Source organism: Falco biarmicus, chromosome 8 (genome assembly GCF_023638135.1).
Source record: "Falco biarmicus isolate bFalBia1 chromosome 8, bFalBia1.pri, whole genome shotgun sequence".
In the NCBI taxonomy this organism is placed as follows: Eukaryota; Metazoa; Chordata; class Aves; order Falconiformes; family Falconidae; genus Falco; species Falco biarmicus.
The window spans coordinates 57272965-57295643 of NC_079295.1; the positions used below are offsets into that span (position 1 = coordinate 57272965).

Below are 22679 nucleotides of genomic sequence, written 5' to 3' on the forward strand. Positions count from 1 at the left end.
TCCCTGGTGCAGTTAACTCCATGGTCACACAAATATTTGTACTGGCATAAAGGCAGGCATGGTATTTGGGTAAGAATAAGTGACTGGGGGCAAAGGAGGGCGAAGTACAGGTTTAGTGATTGAAGTACGCCCTTAGCATGTGGTTTCGCAAGCAGGTTGAGAAGCTCTAAGATTATTCTTCCACCACTAAAAGAGAATGTCCTGCTTTTAGACCTGGCCATTCACTGTCTTTGCCTTCCTTATGCTGCTGTTGTGTAGTTCAGTATTTGCTTGTGCTATGTTGCTGAAAGAGCTGAGAAAAACCCTGTTTTTATGGTTTATAACTGGTTTAGCAGTGTGCTGCATGAGCAGCTGCTTGTGGCACCACAAGCACTTGTGTTGATAGGGGAAAGGACGGGAAGATAGCCTGGCACTCTTGTTCGATGATGATATGTTTTATCATAACTTTATTATTTGAAACTTCACTTAGTGGATTGTTAGCTGCTAAACTGCTCTAAAAGTTAACAGTTTAATGTTCTAAGTTTAAATTTAAGGTTGCTCTTCTGTATTGTTTATCACTACTTCAAGCTCCCGAGCTAACCTTTCTGTGTTTGTATCATGTTGTGATGGGGGATATGCATCTATTTCTGGTTCCACTCTCAGGGCCCAAATTTGGGATAAAGAATATAAATTGAAATGTAGTTGTGTTCCTTGTATGGTGCTGCTTTGAATGATTCAGGCTGGAAGTGATGTCAGGATCCAGCAGATCTTCATATGAGATGCTTTCAATTAAATTTAAAAGTGCAGGTAATTATATTAGGAATACTGGTGGTATATATTTCAGTTATCACAAAGTGATGGGAATGGTATTCTGTGTAGACTGTAATTAAGTAGATTTTTCTGAACGTTTGGTTTGCCACTAAAAATTAATGTGACAAAATAAGTATTATTAGTGTGTATTTATGTATTTTAAGGAAACTACCTCAAAGCTGTTGTACTCTTCCTTTCTCTCATCCGCATAGTGTGTCCTATCCTAACCAGTTACGTATTGACTGCATGCTTAATAGATATTAACTGGTTCATTTGGGATACAATTAGAAATATTAGTGTATGTTCAACTTGTTTAATGAGACTGACCTGCATTTTTTTTAATCTGTTGTAATAATAATGAGACCTATTGGGAGTTAGGGAATACATTTTTTTTTTCCTCTGCTCCATTCTGAGTGGTAATAATAAATGTTTTTCTTGTTGGTTGCTCTCCCCGTCCTGTCAAGCTGTTTAGAAGCATTCTAATGAGACTGTTCAATGTTTCCTCTCAAGACATAACTTTATATTTGGTAAACAAATACATCCCAATGATTCTTGGGAGGTGTGTGTTTTGTGTTCTATGAGATTACTCAGCTGAACGTTTTTCTAAGGCCATTTTGAATGTAAAGAGAAGAAAAAGGCTTTTGATAACATTAAATAATTTTACTGGAGTTGCAGTGAGTGGATGTATCTTCTGAAAAACAGATTACATTCTTGATATGTTACATCTGCAAATAGAGCCAATACCTTAATGATTACTGTCACTTCTAATTATTCTTTGTTTTGATGATTACTTAATTATTTTAACTATTCTTCCATATGATCATGCAAAGAGAGGTGGGGAAAAAAAGCCCTCTGTTCAGATGTGTTTGTCTAAATGAGTTAACTTCTATCACAGTGGCTTATCTCTCCTTGCCACCAAACAGATGATTGCATTTGAGACAGCTTGAAAATTTAGTGCTAACAGACTTCTAATTAGAAAGTGAAGTTTCTTAGCCATTAAACTTCCAGTGTCGGGTTTTTGTTAATTACATGGTAACTGTAACTTCTGTGGCTGCAGGCATTAGATCATAAAAATCCAGTAATCTTAACCATTAGTGAGTAAATAAATAAGTAGTTCCTGTATTGAACAATAGTGAAATTGTTTGTTGTAAATACATAGTGTAATTTGAAATTATCATCTATTTGTGGACAGGAACTAGAAACTGGGGCTTCAAGGCAAATGAAACCTCTCTTGTTACCTTTTTAGGAGGTAAGAGTTACTTGATCTCCTGGAGGAACCAGTTTAACAAATGATACCTATGAAAGGAGAGGAAACATTGTTGTCCTTCACAAATAAACGTGGCTTGGCATTTTGAAAATTAATTTGTATGTAATTTGCCAGAGTCATTCTGCAAAAGAACGCTTGCTTTGAGTGAAAATCCATGTTTATGAACTTGTGGGGTTTTAGTTTACCAAGCTACCTTTTTTATTTAATGTGAGATACCAATCTGAAAAATTTAATGAAATAATGAATGTTACTATAACATTGAAATCATAATACTTGTTCTGAATGGTGTATTCTTACTGCTTATGCCCATTTTTGGACAGTCTGCTGTGAACTCTGCCATTAACTACTAGCCAAAGTTAATTTGTCCAACTGCTTAATACAGTAGTAGAAGGATTTCTAGGTTATGACCTGCCTTCATAGAAAATGGTGTAATACCTGTTTTCTTTTGTTATTCAAATATAGTCTGTTTAGGATTATGGTGGATGCTTTTTATTCTTGGATACCTTGTACCAGGAAAGAAACATAGTAATTAAGGTTTATTAAAGAATAAACAATCTGAAGTAGGAAAAGATTATATATTTTTTTAATGCATTATACATCATAGGCACTGGAAATACGTAACTAATACAAGGGAAAGCTAACTTTTTGTCAGTCAAGCTTACATATATTTTTTGAGAAGGTAGTGCCATCCTCCCTGACCAGCTAGCACTGAGTGGCTGGCAGGGATGTCAAGACCCTGAGAGCTTTAGGACCATTTTGGGCAGTTCAGAGCAGAGCATCTCTCCATCCTTTTGTTCTGCTTTGCTGTGGTGAGATGCATTTTTTTTTGGTTAACTTACTGGCTGCAGTATAATAAGCTAAAAACTAAGTAATTGTGCTATTCCTTGGAACTGCGTTTGACTTAAATTCTATGTGTAAGTGTTTTTTTTTCCCCAGTGTGTCTTGGAACAGTGATGTTTGCTTTTCTCATGCGCTTTTTTTCTTTTTCCTTTTAGTAATTTTTCTGGCATGGTTTAGTAAGAAACTTAAATTTTGTCTTTATAAAGAAGCACTTGAAATCAAAGATTTTTTTTTTTTTTATAGCAAAAAAAAGACTAAAGCATCATATCCCAGTAATAGTCCTAGAAGACACAGTAAATAGTAATAAAGCTTGACAGGACAAGAGGTAATGGGCACAGATTAAAACACATCAAATCACATCTGGACAGAAGAAAACGCTTTTTTTATTACTGTGAAGGTGGTCAGACAGGTTGCTCGGAACTGCTGCGGGGGCTCCATCCCTGGTGATATTCAGAACCTGTCTGCACGTGGTCCTAGGCAACCTGCTCCTACTGAGCCTGCTTGAGCAGAGCGGGTGGGCTGGGATTACCCAGCCTCAGCTGTTCTCTGGCTCTGACTCGACTCTCTGGAACTGTAAGACTCTTTACAGAATACTAAAATGAAGATCAGCTAGAATATATCAAATGAAAGTGGACTAAGAAGGTATGATGGCCCTGTATTTCAGTTTCAAACCAGTCAGTTTTGGTGGGGAAAAAAACACTTTACTATTTCTGCCAGCAGAAATACCATAAGTGACACAATGTGCATTGTGCAGCCCTCCTATAGTATTTTGTTATTGTTTCATGTGCCATGAGCCTTATCTCTAATTCTTGTATCAGTTAAACTATGTTGATGTGCTTTTGATTATATATGGAGTGCTTATCCCATGTAATAAGGTGTTAGAGAAAGAAATAGTGGGGAAACAGCTGATTGTCAGAACTGGTTGTCAGCATAACTTTGTTATGATTATACTAAATTAGCTTGATCAGATGAAAACTAATGGGAGGAAAGCCTTCAGTTTGTGAAGGGTAAAATAGTTCTTGTGGGTCTATTGTATGAGGTGTACATCTGTTACAAAGGGTATCTGTCTTGGTGTAAGACAGATTTTAAAAGACTGAAGAATAAGGTGGAACCTGGAATATTTTTTTCAGAAGATTTTGAATAAATCTGTTCTGTCAGTGTCCCATTTTAAAACAGTGTGGTTAGCAGGACTCTGTTATAGGCCAAGCACAAAATAACACAGGCACGACTGAAGATGAGCAATACACTGAAGAAAACTTTTTCAGACCAAATTAACAAGCAAACTGTGTCAACCAGTCAGTCCCAATGAGCTGAAAATTCAGGACTAAAGGCGTGAGGGCAGAACAAGAACAGGAAGAGGACTGTATTGCTTGATATCCTCCCACCCCATGTGGGTGGCAGAGAGGTGATGTGGGCAGGAAATGTGATAGCGGTGGGTGATTTCATGTATCCTATGTAGGTTAGATACACATTGCATCAGCGTATTATACTGAGAACAGTACAAATTTGGATGATGAGTGATTGGTTCACCAAAGAGCTAGTGAAAAAAAAGTGGTAAGCCTTGACTTGATTCTGAGCCATGCATTGATTCTGGTTCAGGATACTGCTTTCAGTGCCACTCTGTAATAGTGAACTTAAAAGTACTTGGATTAGAAGCCTTTTTGTGAGCAAGAGAGGTGATGTGGAGATAACAAAAATACTATATTGGTGGCCCATAATGATACTTATCGCTTCTCGAAGATGGTGATGAAACAAACATCATTGGTAAAGAGGAGGGTTAAGGAAATAAATCAAAGCGGAAACATGTTTCAGAAAGCTGAAATGTCCATTTGAAGAACATGTAAAGTTCAGAGTTGCTGGTCATTCTCATGTGAAAACAAAAACAAGACAGGTGAGCAAGTTTGAAGAACAACTTGTGAAAGGCATACACCCTAGTTCAAAACAAATTGGAACCAAGTTAGGGCCACTGAATGCTGAAGGAGCACTAGCAAAAGGGGAAGGTATAGCAGGAACTCCCCCTGAATTCTCGGCCCCTAGCTTTAAACTGTTGGATACTCATAGCTTTTTCTGTGGAGTTACTACTGCGTAGTTGCCTTTTTTATATGATACAATAGACATCTTTTGACACTGTCGGAGATGACAATACCAAACAGGTTTACCTTTGCACAGTCCCGTAAGTACAAAGTACTCACTGGGAGACTGCGAAGTCTTAATTGTACTTCTGTTTATAAGATGTTGAATTTCTTGTTCTTGTTAGCAAGGTGATGCAAGTAAAGGCTTAGTTTGATAGCTTCCTTCCTAGGAAAAAGGAGATACCCTTAGAGGCACTGAACACAAGTTTCAAGGGCCGTGTGTAGTAAAATCAAGAAATAAGGTTCTTGCATCCAGATATACTCTGTGCAGTCTTACTTATAGACAGCATCTTCCTTAAGTCTGACAGATGTAATGGTCTTTTCTGGATGGAATTTCAGTAATGTGTATGAAAGGAAACACTGCAGGTGCGTTACAGCTACTGAGTGTAGCAGGTATTGTAGCACTGCATGGAATAGGGGAGTAGTTCTTGCTTTTGGCTTCAAATAATAAGCAAGCAAACGGTAAGGAACCAATTTTGATAAGAGAAGCTGGCGAGCTTTTCTGTAGTGACATCAGTATTCATGTTCTGATTTTGTATTAATTCTTTTCAGGAAATAAAAGGCCTGAAATCTGAATGTTGGGGTTTTTTTGCAAACAACAGCAACTATAGAATTAATTCCAGTGTGTCTAGAAGTAAGATCAGCAAATGATAACGCAGTTCACTTTAAAAAAACAAAGATGAAGATAGTAGTCTCAAATGGCCGCCTCTCCTACTGAATACCTCCTGCATAGCAATTCCACTGAAAGACACTTGGATAAATGAAGGAAAACCACTGATTATGAACATGTAATTTGATAAATTTGTGTAAACTGTTGCTTCCTCTTTCTCCTACTCTGAAAAGTGCAGTGCAGCTTCTGCCTCAGTCCTAAGACATTTTCCAGGACACAAGGGTGTATTAAAACAAGAGCTGAAGGTTTTCTTGATTAGTTGCTTTACCTGCTATTTGTACCATTCTTCTAGATTCTGTTGCTGATGAGATGCTCATCTCAGGCTTTTTGAGTTAGTATGTTAACACTTTGCTACCTCACAGATGAAATGTGAAGCTGTACAGAGCCATAGCTATGTAGTTGAAGGTAGAAGGAAGCTGCAAGCCCTTTAAAGCTAGGCTGGGTGTTGGGGATAGAGGACAACTGGTGGTGTAAAAATTGGGCGTTTGACATGTATGGTTTACATGCTGTTGGGATCCTGTTGTCTGAGTCTGGTTGCCTTGAGCCTGAAGGAGCAAGGAGAGGAGCTGGCAGGAGCTGGAGCCCTTGGACAGGCTGGAGAAAACGGGTTGTGCTTTCAGAGAGGGACTCCGGACAGATCTGGTAACCATACCTGTACCATGCCTGTGGATCTGGTCAAAGAGCATGTGACGGGTGCTCCTGCTGGGGAGTTACCTTACTCGGGTTTATTCCTCTCAAAAGGATTGCAGAAGATTGATACTGCAAAGTACAGGGGTGCATGGGATGTCACAGTGCCAAAGTGATTATACAGTAGCAGAGAATGATCAGTTTGTGTGTTAAAAGCTTCAGCGCCTGCATTGTTTAAACTTTAATCAGCCCTCCCTAGTGGAACAGCTAGCATGTGTTTATAGAGTAATGCTTAATTTGTAATAAATGTGGAATTAGGGCAATGTTTTAATGGTGCTCGGCTTGCAGTGAAGGGATAGCTGAAACTACAAGGATCATTAAGCGCAGTCCATTAATGTTGGGGGGAGGTGTTTTTTGGCAATATTAAACTCCGTATTACTGCACGTGCCGCCTTCAGTCTACACCAAATACCTTGTCAGTTGACAAATATTTGAAACAATTATTTGAGTAAGGAAAGTCTGGATTATTTAGAATATAGTGTGATTTGTGACGCTGAATACACCATTCATAGGTATAGCAACTACCAGGCAGTGTTCCAGCTTTCCAGAGTGACATCTCTTATCTGTAACTCTTCAGCTAATACACTTCAAGCATATATAGCATCAGGAGGCTTCCTTGACTAGTTGTTGCATTACTGTAAACTCACAACTGGTACATGCTCTTCATGGTGTCAGAAAACCCTGGTATGAACTTTTTGGTAAATGCATTTCACATAAATAGTGAGTGAATAGTTACAAAGAGCACAGAATTGCAGAAGCTTTAGAAGTGAGGGGGACTTATCAAAGGAGTAATGCCTTTTGGGGATCATGCTAAAGCACTAATGACACAGCTCTTTTGATGCTCTGAAAACTTAAGGTTTGTTTTGGGAGTAGGAGAGAGTCTTAAGTACAGAGGCCATTATGCAACATTCTGGAGGGTTTGGAGTGTTGTAACTATTGTGAAGAGTATTCCTTTTACTGTGAGGTTGGTTTTTTGGTGGTTTGGGGTTTTTTTTCTTTCCTCTCCCTATCTTCCTCTTCCATCCAGGGGGTCTCAAAAATGTTTATGGTCAAAAATACGAAGTCTGTGATGCACAAGTGGGTTGAAGTTACACAGCTTCAAAGCTGATTGCTGTCTGATGTTGAGCCTAACTACAACTTGCTTGTCCTCTGAAAACTTTTACCCCTTGTATTTATTGTTTTGAAAGCAGGATGACTCTTCGTTCTTCTTGTAGATGCTTCTCTCAACATTTAAAATATTGTGCCCCGATCCTCAAAGCTCACTGACTGGGAGTACTTGAGTCTCTTTATCTGTTGAAGGTTTCTGTAAACACATAAAATACTTGAGCTGTGAGCTTGAATATGGTATCTTAATACTGTGTGCATATAAAGAAGCAGGTAACACTTGATACCTTACTCAGAAGGTGGCTTGTGCAAGACATTATGAACACCTGAAAGGAGCATTATGTTTTCAGGGGAAAGTTAGTCTTGACGTTCTATGAATGTAGTAAAGTACAAAGACACAGTTGATCGGAGGGTGTAAGCTATACTGAAGAATGTTTCAGTCTCTCCCACAGCAGTGTAAATTTTGGTTGTGTGCTATAGTCTGACAGTGTTTATTGGGATTGACTTTTTTGTGCTGGTATATTATTCATATAAAAAGTGCTCTACAGAAAGTGTATTTTTAATTAGATTTCTCTTGTTCTTTGTCCAGCTTCGTTAAACATTTGTTTTCAGCATAAGTAATGTTAACCTGACTGGACTACAAATATCAAAAAATTGATACAGCTCTTGATGGAAGATATGTTAGTGGCTCTTGCTGAGTCTTGAAGGAGGAAGTGCAATCTGACTGAATTCTGTAAAGAAATATGAAGTCTAAAAAATATTTTTAAAATTGTTGTAGCTTGTTCGTTACAGAAGAAGAAAAACTGAAGTGTAGGGAGCAGAGTAAGTGAGAACTGAGCAAAAAATAAATTTAGTCATGTGATTACAACATACATATGGAAATCTCTTTAGTTCTGCAGTCGCAAAAGGTTATCCAAGTTCTGTAATTCCACTTCTTTTTTGACTATATGGCTGCTATTGTTTCAACATAGCATATTGAACTTTGAAAGTAATTAAATCCACAGGAATAGGAGCTATGAAGCAGTGACTTCAATCTGATATGCCAGATGTATACTTACATGAGTGCAAGGAGACTGAAAACTTGCAAAGGGCAGTAACGGTGTCGCCTTTCTGTCTGAATCAAAACCAGAGTTGCTGTTTTAGCGTGTAACTATCCCACCAAAGTGTCAAATGTTGCCTGAAAGGCAGCTTTTTTCCCGCTTGTTTGTGAAATCCATTTTCATGCTTAATCTTAATCGGATTTGTCACAAGAATGCATTAGGTTTAATTGTACTGTAATGTCAACTAAAAAATGTGACCTGAAAACTAATACTGAAAAACAATGGAAATACTGTTGTGGTGTTCTTACATTGTAAGTTAAAAGGAAGTATTTAAATTCATCCTATTTGCTGGAGTATAGCATTTATTTTTGGCAAGTCACCTTTTTAAAGAAGGTTGAATGAAGTATAATAAGTGAATTGACAGGACTTACTAAGCCTTTAAAATGGAACTGCAGAAGTATATATTTGAAGTGAAGGTAGTCTATCCATTGAAGAACAGAGGATGCTAACTGCAGAATGTTAGGGTGGGTGTTTGGAACAAAAAGATAATCTCATAAAGAATGGGGAAATAAAAAATAGGCCTGGGCTTTAGATGAAGTACTTTATACAGAGGTGGCACAAACCCACAATTGATGGCAAAATCCTCAGTGAGTTCGAGAAGTTATTTACCACCACATATTGCCACTCTACAGTTGTTGACAAATTCAGATATTTAAAGCATCCATGTTAGTATAAACCACAAGGGATTGTTATATATAAGAATATGAAAGATTGATACATATTGCAGGGAATCTGTAGTAAAAGAGATGAAATCAGTCTTAAATCAGCTTGGGGGGGCAGTGTTCATTCATTGCACGAATAGGCTTTGAAACTACCATAATATTACTTGCTTCGTGTTCCCAACATCTGTAAAAACTACTTCAGCTGTAGCACAGCAATTACAAAAACATTAAGAATATAGCAAAGTGCAATTGGGTAACTTTGAGAGAGAGGGAAACTTTGAAAGGGAAGACTTCAGCAATGTGCAGTGGTGGTTTCTGTGAGTGGGAGATCTTCTGAGTTCTCCAACAGACTTCAATTTAGTTCTTGAAGTCACTGTTCTTTTTGAAAGTATGTGTGTGGTGGATTTTGGGTTATCTTGTTTATTTGGTAGTCTTTTGTGATTAGAAGTTGTAAGGCACAGGAAATAGCTTTATAGTTCCTTCCTCCCACAAGTCGTAATTCATTTGTGGCCATCAGGATGTTTTTCTTGGCTTATCTCTTTCTGTGCAGTTTGCCTTGCACATCTGCCACGTAAATTATGAAACTGTTAACTTGAAAAGCTGAAAATGTATTTCAGATCCTACTGTACCATAATGAAGATGGTATTGTTGGTCAGAAAGAGCATAATTGCAAGTTGTGTAGAAGGTCTGTAATAATACCCAGTATTCATATACTAAACTGACCGATGTCATATTTGTAATGCTTCTGAGGAGTGGCCTAAAAATAAGTAACTTCAAATGGTCAAGCATAAGCTAATGTTGTGCTGTTACCTCTGTGTAACCTGAGGTATTTCACCAGGCATTTTGGCAGATGGGTACCCATCTGTTTCTGAGTTGATTGTGGACTGCTGGCTTCATATTTGGTATCCATATGTTTCATCTGTAAGTCTCTAAATCTAAGCTGCGTGTTTTATAACAAAAGTGACATTACTGACAGGAGCAAAATGAAAATGCATTAAGTCTGTTACATGTTTTTTAGTTTGTCTTCACCAAGCAAGGAGAGAGACGCTGGCTGAGATTGTATGGGTTCACTGAGGGGAAGAGCAGCACCGTCTTTATTTTGAAGGCAATTAACATCTTTCTCTCGGAATACTTTTTTAGGTACACTGAATGTCTGTTATATTATTTGGGATAATGGATGAGTAATATCTTATCTTTCTGTTCTGTCTATGAACCAGTCTGCATATTGAGCTTTCTAAGGTAGTGACGCAGGGCGGTAAAATCTGGTGCTGAAATGCGTCTTTTGGTTTAACTTTGTCTTAAATCCTTTCAGTTTCTTGAAATGCAGGTTTGCACCAGTGATCAGCTTTAATCCCTCAGAGCCCAAAGGAAACAATACTAACAGAAATATACAAAGGGGCGTCGTGTATTAACTCTGCTTGGGGTGCTGGCCCTGCTTCTTGCCTGGGGTGCTGGCCCCTGTGCTGGTACGGTTTGGGAGGTGTTGCTGTGCACATCGGGATAATTTCTTTTTTAGCTCACCAATTCAAATACTCGGTTGAACGTATTTCATGCCCAGATGGATAAGTATTAAATGATTTTTTTAATTGGCAAAAATGTTTCTGGAAACTAATTAACAATTTGTCATAGATGCCAAGGTTCCCACACCTGGGAGTGGGGGAGGTGTAGCCTGTGCTCAGACAAGTTGCATAGCTTTTTTATTTACTGTGTACTCTCATTAGTTGAAATTAATTTCTGCACACAGTTTAAAAATGGATCATTTAATATTAAAATAACTTTTTAGCATTCTCAGAAAGCTTTCCATCTATTTCCACTCCTGCTTTACAGGGACCTATTAATCTAGATACTAAAAATAGTGCAGATGTGTGACTCATAGAAGTTGAATGGTGGGGATAAGGTGGTGTGTTCCCTCCCTCCAAAGGCTTCATCTTAAATGCATGGGTGTCTATGCTTGAGGGTCTTAGTATTGTGAAAAGGTTACTGGGGTCTGCCTTATATCTCTACTCCAGATGTTGAATGTTCACTTTGCTCATATTATTTTATAGTGTGTGTGTGTGTGTTCTTTTTTTTTTTTAAAAAAAAATATGGTTGCAGTCTCAAATGTCTAAAAGCAAAGCTACATTATACATATTCGTTCTGCCTTAAGTTGTCAGCCCCTCTACTGGTTTTTGGGAAATTGCTGTTGTGTTTGGATTATATTCCTAAAACGTGCAACACGGATCAGATGATCAATAGGTAGTGGGTCTTACAGTGGAAGACTGCTGGCTTCTCAGCTGAAAGGGAGCAGACAGCCTAACTGTTCAGAGAAAACAAGCTGCTGGAAGACAAAGCCAGCACTTTAACTGTAAGCCAGAGCTTTAGTTCAGCCTCCAGATGTGAGTTACTGCTGCCTTTGTTCAGAGGTTTATGTTGAAGCTACCGCCACACTGGTAACAAACCATCCATACGAGAAAGCACTCTTGTTGTTAATCTGTGTGCCTTTCCATAAAAATCATAGTGATGTTTAGATGGAGATCCGAAAGATGAATAAACAAACCAGCTGTGCATGTTCTTCCTTGTTTAGTTAGAGTTAAGGCAAACTTCCCTTATGCTGTAATTTAATGATTTCTTAACTATTTTTCATATGCCATTTATGGTCCCTCCTGGTTGGACAATGCAATCTATTCTTCCTGAAATCAAAGCAGCACATCATAGGGCTGTGCAAGTGTATTCTTACTGGGTTTTGTCCATGCAGACATCAGAGACTGTTACAGTAACAATCTCCTTTGCTATGTCACCAAGTGGGGTGACAAGATTTTATTCTGAGTCGGTAACATCTGTCATGGACCAAATTTAAAGCTTCCTTTGTTTTATTCACTTTGAAAGTCATAGGAAATGTGGAGATTACTTTATAAAAATAAAAAAGCTGGTAAAAAAATTGCAGAAAGAATGACATAAAAGTATTAGTATATGAGACAGCCTATTGAAAGGAATGTTAAACCCATAGTTATTTAAAAGCTAAAATTATGTCGTGGCTGTTTTGGCACCTTAAATAACAAAGGGTTAAAATACTTGTTTCTTGCAAGACTTTGGTAGGTACCACGCTACATAGTGCTGTATAGTAACAGCTTCTGTTGTCCTCTGTTCATCCAGACCCTTCCCCCTCTAACAGACTAGGTTTTTTCTTTAAAAATAATATCATTTCTTTAGTGTTACTATTTGTTTGAATAGCATTAATGTTCAAACTTTTATGTGTGATAGACATATATGTGTGTAACGCTTGCCTTTTTATTTTTTTCTTCTGCACTTAGTCTTTAAACAGATATTTGCAGAATGGTGTCTCATTGGAAACTGTTAATGGTGGTAAAATGTAGAAAGTTTCTCATCTCAGCTTTTAGTATTTTAGTGTTCCCAGTTGTAAAATTAAAAAAAGGAAAACAGAAGGTGCATAATCCAGTGATGTCCTTGGAGTAATAGTTAAAGGCATAATATTATGCACATAGGAGTCCCATGTATACATGATATTGTAATTGGTTTGAAATATACATTGAAAAAAAAATTTAACTGTGTAACCAGGTTTCTTGTTCCTGCTGCTCAGTCCCTCAGCACAGTGGGCAGCTTCCCAGAGGTTTGAGAAATGTTTCTAATTAGGCTTACCCTGTCCAATCCAATACCCTTATCATCACTATAAAGAAACTGTTGTAATGTACCCTCTCTGTGACTTCTGGTTATTTTAGTTTTCACAAGATTAGACATGGCATTTCACAAATCTTCTGTGGATCTCATGTCCAGAATTGTACTGGCTCCTCAGTGACACCACCCACATCAATAGCAGCTCTAATCCTAATGGTGCTTTTAATGGAGTGGTCTGACTCTTGCCCCAGGGCATATTCAAGGCTTTTAAGTTTGTGCAGAAACATCGACTAAGATCTGTTAGGCTTTCTGATTCCTTAATATGTTTTAAAGTAAGTTCCACTTGGGATGGATGGATGGATAGATATTTATTATTCTTTCATTATCTTTAATGTATAAATACCTTCTTTTCTCATGGCACTTATTTTCTCTATTGTAGGTTTCCTATGCATATGCTATTTAAAGGTTTCTGCATGTTTAAGACTGCTGCTATTTGGGCATTAATACGAAATGCAAAGTTTACATGTTGTTTGAAGATCTGAAACTTTGTGAGATCATACTCGACTTCTCTGATGAATGTTTATCTTGGGAATACTTCCTTGAAAAGAACATTGCTCCCAAAATCTAGCAGTGAACTGTAAGCGTCCTTTGTGAATTGTGATTTCATGCACTTGAATGTACTGTTAGGGTGATGAGGGAACAGAACAGCATTGACCATGGAAAAAGTCTGGAAGATACAGGAGATGCCAGGGAGTGTGAAGTAGAAATATCTGTGGTGTTCTTTTGGGAAGATGGTGGGTGTTGAAATATTTACTCTTACTGGTGCCATATGCTGCACCCAAGGTTCTAACAGAAATGTTGAATCAAATGAACAAAGACAAAAATCTTGCACCTTTTTCTTTAGCAGGTTTGCTGGTAGTGTATGTAAATCATTGTTGTGAAATGTTTGAGGTTTAACTTTAAGAGTTAGGTGGTTAATTTCAGAGTAGAGATTAGTTTAGCAAAATAGGCTCCTTCCATTTCTGTTGCTATGTTCAGAGCCTTGTGTTTCCACTTCCATGTTTCCAAATTGTTCCTGGTTCAAGGGATATGCTATAGAGAGATTTACGTGTGGTTTTAGCCCAGTGTAGAACCAGCAGTGATTGATGTGGGATAATTAGTTCAGGCACAACAAAGCTGGTTGTAATGTTACCAGTCAGAAGCTATTACTAGAAGCAGTATAGTTATAGTTGTGTAATACTTTATAGGAGATGATAATCCCCTAACAGATAATTGAGCTGACTTCAGTTACAGCATATGAATCTGTAGAGAGCACCTTGCGGTCCTGAACAATGAAAAAATCTTCATGCTGAAACATTTTGATTTGTGATGTTGTGATTATTTAATTTTTTAATAGAATGTTGGGTGGAAACCCAGTGATTTTACTTTCCTGCATAAAAGTGATTTTTCTGAAGTTTTTTTCTTACTCTGGAAGAGGAAAGCTTTCTCAAGTATTTATTTTGTGGCTATTCTATGGAAAAAAACACTGAAAAAGCATCAATACGTTACTGAGCAGAGTAAACCGCATCTTCACTAATACCGCCCTTCTGAGCATTACTAGTGTGATTCATGTATTGCTATGTAAGTTCAGAAGCCCAAGCAGAGTAGCCAAAACAAATCTATTGTAGCCTTGTACCAGAGTATGTTGAAATTAAACACAAATAGAGGTTTTCTGCAGATATTTATCACTCACTAGTGTTCATGTGTATTTATTGTCCACGTTGTGGGTTACATTTAGTATCTGCTGATAAGGGAGGGGGAAGAAGACAGGACCCCTCTTAAAGCATGCCTTTTTTGTATGGCATCCTGTGAAGTGTTCCTTCAAGTTCCTTACAAGTCTGTAAGGTTTTGTTTTCATGCAAGCCATCCACAAGCTATCTTTTCATTTTTGTCTTTTAAGGAATAGTGCTCAGAAGACAGTCTCAGACCTGAGGATTTTAATCCTCTTATGCCTGAAAGCTGAAGTGGTTTTCACACTGTTGCAATGGTAAAGGTTGAAGTGGCAGATTCTCGATAAACTTTTTGGCTGGACCTTGGTAGCCTCTCTGATCCCCTTAGTTTTATATGGGTAGGTACAGAACTCGTCCTGTCTTGCTTGTCTGCTTATTCTTCCTAACACCAACTAAACGTTAGTTTTGCCTCAAATGTACAATTTGAGATATGTGCAATACCTCCTCTTACCCCTCACCTCCCTCTCCTCTCCCTCTCTTGCTTATTTTGTGGGGGTTTTTAGCACACTATGGGATATGGCACCTGGATCCAGATGACAATTTTCTCAAATTTACAAATGTCAAAATGTAACTTAGAACAAAATTTGAAGCTATTTACAATTGGTCAAATTCTTTGAAAGGTTTTTCTTTGAAGAATGCAGACAAAATTGTGGACAAAGTACTGTTTTTGGGGTACTTAATCTGTGGTACACCTATTAAGTTTATAAAAAGTATGTGAAACTATTTTTTTAAGAGGAATTGTGTCTTATTGTCTGCAGTCAGACATGACTGGATATTTGCAACTATTACTGACTTTTCACTAGCAATATGATGCACCTGGAGGAATTTAGTTTCGGACTTGAGCTACCTGTTCAGTGTTGCTATAAATTGTAGGTGCGAACATTTAAAGTTGAGGATTCTCTTGCAAGAAATTAAAAGCTAACGTTTTCCTCACTGCCACCATTCTTGCTGTTTCACAGAGGAGTGACAGTGCCCTCTCTTGGCTTTTCTGAAGTTTTGTTTTAAAAGAAACAATACTGAAATAATTTTTAAGGGCTACAATAAAGAGTAAAAATCATCTGTTGACACTCATCTGATTTAATAGACTTAAAAGAAATGCAAGACACAAACCGAAGAGAATGCAAAAGTTTGTAATGTTGATGTCAATCCATTTATTTGCTCTGCTGTTATTTTGGATGTAACTTTCCAAATAACACTTGTGTTTAATGCCTTTTTCCGTATCAGAAGTTTCTGTAAATGTGCTTGTCACAGGATTCCAGTTGTTCAAGGTTTCAGTTAATGGTTTGGGGTAAATCCACGTGTAGCCTTGCAGCTGATAGGGTGTTGTACGCACTGACTGGGAAGATGCTTGCTGTCAGTCTTGACTGTTGTATGTCCATTTGTTTGCAAAGCAGCGTGTCCATGCAGTCCGGCACGATTCCCTGGAAGCTGCCCAGTATAAGCTAATCAGAGAGCCCCCCCTGGTGTCTGAAACGGTCCTCGGATATTAAATTTATATCAATCACAGGAAGTCTTGGCAATCAAGCTAGTCACTTTTTCCCTTCACATCTGGACGTAAATTATTTTTTTGTTGCAAAGGTCACAGGAATCATGGGTAGGGCATGGAATGAGGGCCATAGAAAACATGGGAAAGGAAGAATAAAACTGTATTTCCACCTTTTTAGAAATGGTTATTTTTAAGTGACCTGGAATGATGCCAAACTATACAACAGTTGGGTTTTTTTTTTCCTTGAAGTTTACATTTGTTGCTGAATTAAATGCGGCTTAAAGATACTTTGCTTTGGAACACTTTTTGCCATTAGATCTCATCTTGGCATTTACAAAAGAGATTTCTTCTAGTTGCTAAGAACAATAACTTTACTACAGGAGGGTTTTAGAAATAGAGCATGTTTCTGTACTTACAGGGGTTTAACCGCACCTTCTTTCTTTTGGCATTCCTTGATTGCCCTTGTATTCCTTCCATTTCCCCCTTTCAACCCTAATGCCGCTTTAGCCATGCGCTCTGAGCTCTTCCTTACCTAATGCTGGCTTTTTTTTTTTTTAACGGTAAGCTTGCATCTTTTCACACATTTTTCCATTCTTAAATTATTTGCGCTAAGAAATGAGGGAAAAGCTTCATTTTATGCTCTCTCCACCCCCACCCCCCCTCCATCAAGTCTCTCAAACAAGCGCTTAAGGAGGGGTTATAAAAACAAACAGAACCTTTCCATTCAATCCCTGCCTTTCCTTGCTTCGGACAAGGGAACTAGTGTGCTGAAAGCTGCAAAGCACTGGAGCCTGTAGCTTTGGGCTTGTGGGGTTTTTTTACGTTCTGTGCATATGGGAAATAAAGATATTAACTTACGTGTGTATGTATGGTAAAGAAAATGTCAGAAACAGAAGCTTGAGGTGTATTTGGTATAAATGAATTTGTAAAACCTTAATTGCTGTTGTTCAGAGCTACTGCTGTGATCCTACATGCTTTTTTTTTTTACTTAGATAGGTTCTGTTAGCTTACTGATTATTTATTCAGACATGTAGCTTATGCTCTCTTTAGACACAAAGTTGAATAAAATCATACATCAGAATCTGACAGCGGGAATTTTCATGCTGAGAATCCAAGATTAAGTCCAGGAATTTTATTCTGTTATAACAATTACCTTCTGTGTCCCCTTTCAGACTTGAGGGGATCTCATTCTTGTTTCTGCTGTTTATAACTCCCAGTTCCAAGATCTTTGCTATCCTTATGCCAAACAAAATTGAACGGGTATTGCTTGAATGCAGCTTTGTGCCAACTCCTACGTGGACAGAGGGATGACTATTAAGCATCTTGATTTCTACCCCCTCTAGTCCTTTCAGGTTCAGAGGAGGTTTTTAAGCAGCAAATGCCTTTTCCATATTGTATTATAAGACCATTAGAACTTTCCTACAGTTTAAGCAATTTGACTTTATGGGATAGCTTGTATTGAACGCAGTCATCTTACGGGGTTTTTTTTTTTAGCTTCTGAAACCAGTTGTATAATGTATTTTTAACAGTTAAGTAAACTTTCAAGCTTCTGATACGATAGTTGTAAACATACTATTACAGATACACTGCAAAGTATGTAGGGAAGGCAGAGGCTGCTGGTTTTCCTTTGGCTGATGTTTTCATTACTATTGTGTGCTATATTGCTCCGTGACTAGAGAGCTGGTTTGCAAACGTTTTGGATGAATGTTTAGGACCTGCTTGCTCACCTTAAAATATGAAGAGAATAGTGTTATGAAATTTATCTGGTGCTTTTAGGGATGCAAAGGAGGTTGATGAGCTTACAGTTGAAGGTTACCAGTTTGAGAGATTCATTAAAAAAAAAAATAATTACCAAATCTCATATTTGTTACTTTAATATAACTGATATGGAAAAATTGCTTCCTTTTTCCAAGTTACATTTTTCTGTGAACTCTTGTAGAGACAGCCTGAGCTCCTTATATTTGCATTGCTTTAATCATAAAACAGAGTGCTCTGCAGCTTTTCTTTTGCTGTTTTCCCTTAATTAAATAAATTCAAGCTAGGAAACAGACTTTTTAGTGACTCTCATCTCCCTTACTTCAGTCTTCTGTATGGATTTTTTAAAGTATTTTTTACTAACACCTTTTGGTACTGATATTCTTGAGTTTCTCTTGTAGCACTTACTATTAAAAACCCCAAAAATCTGCTTATGATTGAGTTACAAAGTGTCTTGCAAATAACTGTACACTGTACAAACCTGTAAGCAAACAGTATCTAGTTTGGGAAGCTGTCAGCTTTGACTCTAGTGGTTTGGTTTGGATTTTATTTTGACCAAAAGCCATTTTTACTAGACTGAATCCAGCTGTAATGTAATCGCTAGTTTCTCATCTGTATTCTTGAAGACTAATAGAATAGTAAAACCTACTTAAAGGTAACTTAAATGTGTTGTCTAGTGTCCTCAGGGTAACTTCTGCACTAAAGATGTTTTCTTTCCCACCCTGTAGAGGTATCTCATTAAGTGAGAAACACACTAGTGTCATTATTAAGTTTTCATGTGTTTCTCAGTTTTGATGCTAATCTTCATGTGTGTGAATTTTTTTCCTTTGCAGCACCAATGTGGTTATGAATTATTCAGAAATAGAGTCTAAGGTTCGAGAAGCAACCAATGATGATCCGTGGGGACCTTCGGGGCAACTCATGGGAGAGATTGCCAAGTAAGTGATAATTTGGCTCAGTGATGAAGAAAAGAAAGGTGCATTTTATACCAGAATGTGAAATTTGCTGCTAAATGAACTCTGCAATATGCTGACTGATAATGCTGAAAAGTTGCTGTAATTTGTCTTATTTTTTAAATGCATAATCTTATAATGTATTGGAACTGTCAAACAAAAAATGAAGTCAAAAATATTTTTTATAATTCTTGATATTTTTTTTTTGTTAGCCTTATAATCCTTTCAATATATCTGACTCTTTTGGAGTGTCTTTTTTCAAGCTGCTTTCTTGTGACTTTCCAAATAGAGCAAAACATGTCATTCCTTCTTGAACTTTTTTCTGTTAAAATGTGTTTGGAAGTTGCATGTTTAACTAGTTGCAATGGTTATTAGGGTATTCACGTTAAACGTTATTTTTGTTATAAATTGTAATGAAGGTTCTTTTACTGCCTCAGATTTTTAGAATTACTTTTTTCTTTTGTAGTACTGGTATGTAAATTACTTCTATATGAGTAAGAAGCAGGGATAGATTTCCCCTTGTAATGTCATCCAACGTGAGTGGGCTTAGATCAAGCCTGCCATCTACTGTCAGCCCTGAGTCTTAAGAAGCTATTGTGGCAAACCACGGAGAGTGAAGTATCTTTACTCTTTTTGTTTAATTCTTTAGGGCTACATTTATGTATGAACAGTTTCCAGAACTTATGAACATGCTTTGGACTCGAATGCTGAAAGACAATAAAAAGAACTGGAGGAGAGTTTATAAGGTGTGTATGTATATGAGCTGGAAGTATTCAAGACTTTGTATTGGTCTGCGAAGGACTTAATGCTTGTTGCTAGTGTAGTGTCTTGTTTAGATGCTGCCGTACTTACTCCACTAGCAACCTGAAATTTCTTTCCTAACTATATGCTTTATAATTCTGTTACTGAAGTCAAAGATGTCTTTTAGTGCTGTATACAGAAAAAAAACCCACCAAAATTTCTGGGTTTAGAAGTTTGTCTAAGATGCTACTTAACGAACATAATAAAGCAATTACATTCTTCTGATATTCAAGTATTGGAGTAGCGTTCACATTTTGAATCTACCTAAAGAAGTTGTGTGGTGCTGCATGAGAAGTAGATAAGTTACTGTGCTATCAGGAAAATGGCTTTGAAGGTATTCAGGAATACCTGAAATAAAACAGAAACTCATCTTAATTTTTTGCTAATTCATAATTCTCTAAAAATTATAGTTCAGCTTTGAGTGGACCAAATTTTCTTGCAGCTCTTATCATATCAGGCTTTTATGTCCTACTGGCATTTTGTAAAAAGAACTGAATCATTTGCATTTTTCTTGTCTTTGGCTAATTAGCATGGTACAGAAACTTTTTGCTTAAGATTATATCATGCTGCACTTAAAGTGGTGTTCAGTGTTCACTGAATTATGCAAATATAACCTCATTTTTTAGTTTAGTTTAGTATTAGACTAGTTTATATTTTGTTTTTCTTGATGCCAGGGCTGTAACAAGACAAAATTAATTCTAAGGCATAGTTTGTGCTTTTCACAGGTGCTTGATGTTTTGTATTCATAGTAATTGTTTTCCCTGAAGTACAATATAAATTAATATTTAATGCTATCACACATTGCTACTTAATGTTATAAAGACTGCCTGGAATTGCTTATCAGGTTTGGATAGGTTGAAATATAATGATAGTTTTAGCTGATAGAGGCACTACTTTGGAAAAAGCACACTTATTTTTTTTCTAGATAGAAATCCTCAACATAAAAAAATTGCAATTAAAGTACTACTTAAAGTTCATTTGTTTTGTTGCTTGCTTAAACTTGTCCTGAAATGCAGTTTTGTATTCATTGCATCCTGCAGAAGACTTCTTAAATTTCTGTAGGAGTTACTTTTCAGTGAAAACCTTTTGGAAAATTGTGAACAAAAGAGGCAAAAGAAAATGCTTCGTTTAGCTGGGTTCTTTTTTCTTGAGTAACTATGTGTTTTAAAATAAGCTGTAGCTGATGAAGGTAGCTACTTGTGATTTAGTAGTAACAAATCAGAGTTTGACAAATACAGTTTTGATATTCGAAAGAGCAAAACGTGCATGTGGGGAAAACTTTTTTTTTTTTAGCGTGAACCCATATAATAAGCATTTATTTAAAAGGTGTAGGTCTTTATTACTTACTAATTTGGGGAGGGGGGTAGGGTTGGTTTGCTATTGCTTTTTTTTTAAAGATAGAGCTTTTGTTCATGCAATCATAAGGTGCTTTGTATTTTTATAGTCTTTGCTGCTCCTAGCTTACCTCATAAGGAATGGATCAGAGCGTGTTGTTACAAGTGCCAGAGAACACATTTATGATTTGCGATCCCTGGAAAATTACCACTTTGTAGGTGAGCAATAGAAAAATCTTATAAGCAAATTAAAACAGTAGTTGGAGTTGTCAGTCACCTGAACCAGCTTAGAAGCTTCCCCAGTCTAATTAGAATGTGACTGTTGCCAGTTGTGTGAAGAGTGCAGAATCCAAGACGTGGGACCCTAGAGTATTAATTAGTGAAGACAAGAACTTGCAGAAAAGACTGGCTAATAACAACAGAACCAACACAACATGAGTGTTCGGGTTTATATTAAAATATGCACTAGAGACTGGTCCCCTGTGGTGTCCGTAAAGGAATAGCTTTAATCATATGGGAAGAAAAGGTTAGAGCTCCAAAACACACACATCTGTTTGAAGCTGGGGTTTTTTCCTCCCACCAAATAATATTTACAGTGCAAAGGCAGCAAGGCCAGTGTGTGTTTTGAATGTGAAAAAGGCTGGGAAAGGAGCACGTTTAGCTTGTAGTACATCCCAACTGAAAGCAATTTTTCAAAAATTCATATTTCCAATAAAACTGAGTTCTTGCAATTAAACTTGCAAAAACTATACTAAAAAGACTGAGGAAAAGGGGTTATATTTTGAAGAGTTTAAATCTTTCAAGTGGAGAATATAATTTATGTCTCAGTCTGGTTAATCTTTTCAGTGTTTCAGCAGCATTTAGATGTTTCTAAATGCACCATTCAGTGAAAACCATTTATCTAAGGATGAAAGTTTGTGTTAAAACACGACATTTGGTCCCTTTTAAACAAATGCAGTGGACCTTACTAGCCATATAAGATCTTTCTTGGACTTTTGAGTTTGTAATTCAAAATTTCTTATCAGTTTGATGCTCAATATTGCTGCCTCTGATATATTCTTTTCCTTTTTCTCCTCTATTCTATCCATTGTCTCTATCCTGCATTACCTGTACAGATGAAAATGGCAAAGACCAAGGTATAAACATACGCCAGAAGGTAAAAGAAATGGTTGAATTTGCTCAAGATGATGATCGACTTCGGGAAGAGAGGAAGAAAGCAAAGAAGAACAAAGACAAATATGTTGGGGTTTCTTCGGACAGTGTTGGAGGGTTCAGATACAGTGAGTACTAGGCTTTCTTGGTCAAGGGTTGGCAATCCTGACTTGCAGCTTGGCTTAGATAACACAGATAACTTAAGGAATTTCTAAGATGTTCTTTAGATGCTTTATATTTCTTTAACTGTCAGTGTTAACTATTATAAAAGGAATCTTGCACGTTTTCCCCCACTTAAAAATTTAAGTGAATTACTTTAAAAATCTTTAAGTTAGTATTTTTTTAGATAATAACTAGAAACTTATACAAATGATATTAATGCATTGGCTTAGCCAAAACTTAGCTGCCTTGCTTTTATCCATAGGCAGAGTCTCCTTGTGAAATGAATGCTGCTGTAGCAGAAGTAGGTAAATGCATGCCCTTTAAGTCAGGGTTTCTTAGTTAAAAAAGGCAGTATTTTGTACCCACCACATCACAAAATTGCTTCACTTACCCATGCCAACCTCC

At 37.1% G+C, this 22679-nt stretch overlaps 1 protein-coding gene across 2 annotated transcripts in view; it reads left to right on the forward strand.

Moving 5' to 3' along the window:
- Positions 1 to 22679, forward strand: part of CLINT1 (clathrin interactor 1) — a 52657-nt gene that overhangs the window by 8904 nt on the left and 21074 nt on the right. The window contains exons 2-6 of one of the 2 annotated variants that reach the window (XM_056348047.1): positions 14802 to 14969; positions 18706 to 18810; positions 19475 to 19571; positions 21071 to 21179; positions 22076 to 22240. In XM_056348047.1, the coding sequence (XP_056204022.1) occupies positions 18719 to 18810; positions 19475 to 19571; positions 21071 to 21179; positions 22076 to 22240 (463 nt within the window). In that variant the 5' untranslated portion in view covers positions 14802 to 14969; positions 18706 to 18718. The remainder of the gene's footprint in view (positions 1 to 14801; positions 14970 to 18705; positions 18811 to 19474; positions 19572 to 21070; positions 21180 to 22075; positions 22241 to 22679) is intronic. The other variant, XM_056348046.1, reaches the window with a different exon arrangement.